The following is a 597-nucleotide window of genomic DNA, read 5'->3' as shown; positions in this document are numbered from 1 at the left end:
TTTGGAAAGGGGGGAAAAAGGGAAAAGGCAAAGGGTGGATTTCAAGACAAGAAGTTGTAAATCCAAACTTACATCTGGCTGTGGAATGGCATACTGTCCTTGAATGGTATAGGCCTACAAAAAGGAGGAAAAAAGTCCTATTAACAACCATCGGACAAAAGCCACCCAGGGACAGACAGATTTCAACGAGCCAGGAAGTCAAGAGAGAGCCAAAGGTGGAGAGTTCTCCGGGGGCGAGGGGGGAAGTGGGGCAGGGAGAGGCAAAGGGGACGGTTCAAACGCCGCAACGAGTGAGTTTTCTAACCAGGGGTGTGTGGGGGAGGGTGGGTTTTATTAATTCCAATTATTGGCCTTTTTGAAGTGGCAGTTAAAAGGGGAGAGGGAGTGGACAGTATGGTGCCGTCCCCCCCCACCCCAGAAAAAATATATTCATAATTAATAATAATTTTAAAAAAATCAACAAAAACGTGGCAGAGAAAAAATAAAACAAAACAATAAACAAACAAACCAACAACAACAACCAAACAGAACTGGGATCTTGATGAAGATGTATGGTGTGGTGGAGTCCGACAATGCTTCTAGCCCCCCCAGCTCTGC

At 45.6% G+C, this 597-nt stretch overlaps 1 protein-coding gene across 1 annotated transcript in view; it reads right to left on the bottom strand.

Moving 5' to 3' along the window:
• The window catches only part of PCBP2 (poly(rC) binding protein 2), a 23,759-nt gene that overhangs the window by 11,997 nt on the left and 11,165 nt on the right, over positions 1–597 (bottom strand). Inside the window, exon 8 of the mRNA XM_014959291.1 lies at positions 73–114. Within this exon, the coding sequence (XP_014814777.1) occupies positions 73–114 (42 nt within the window). The remainder of the gene's footprint in view (positions 1–72; positions 115–597) is intronic.

Source organism: Calidris pugnax, unplaced genomic scaffold (assembly GCF_001431845.1).
Source record: "Calidris pugnax isolate Ruff unplaced genomic scaffold, ASM143184v1 scaffold324, whole genome shotgun sequence".
NCBI lineage: Eukaryota > Metazoa > Chordata > Aves > Charadriiformes > Scolopacidae > Calidris > Calidris pugnax.
The sequence above is the reverse complement of the archived record's forward strand: the minus strand, read 5'-3'. Positions and strand labels throughout refer to the sequence as shown.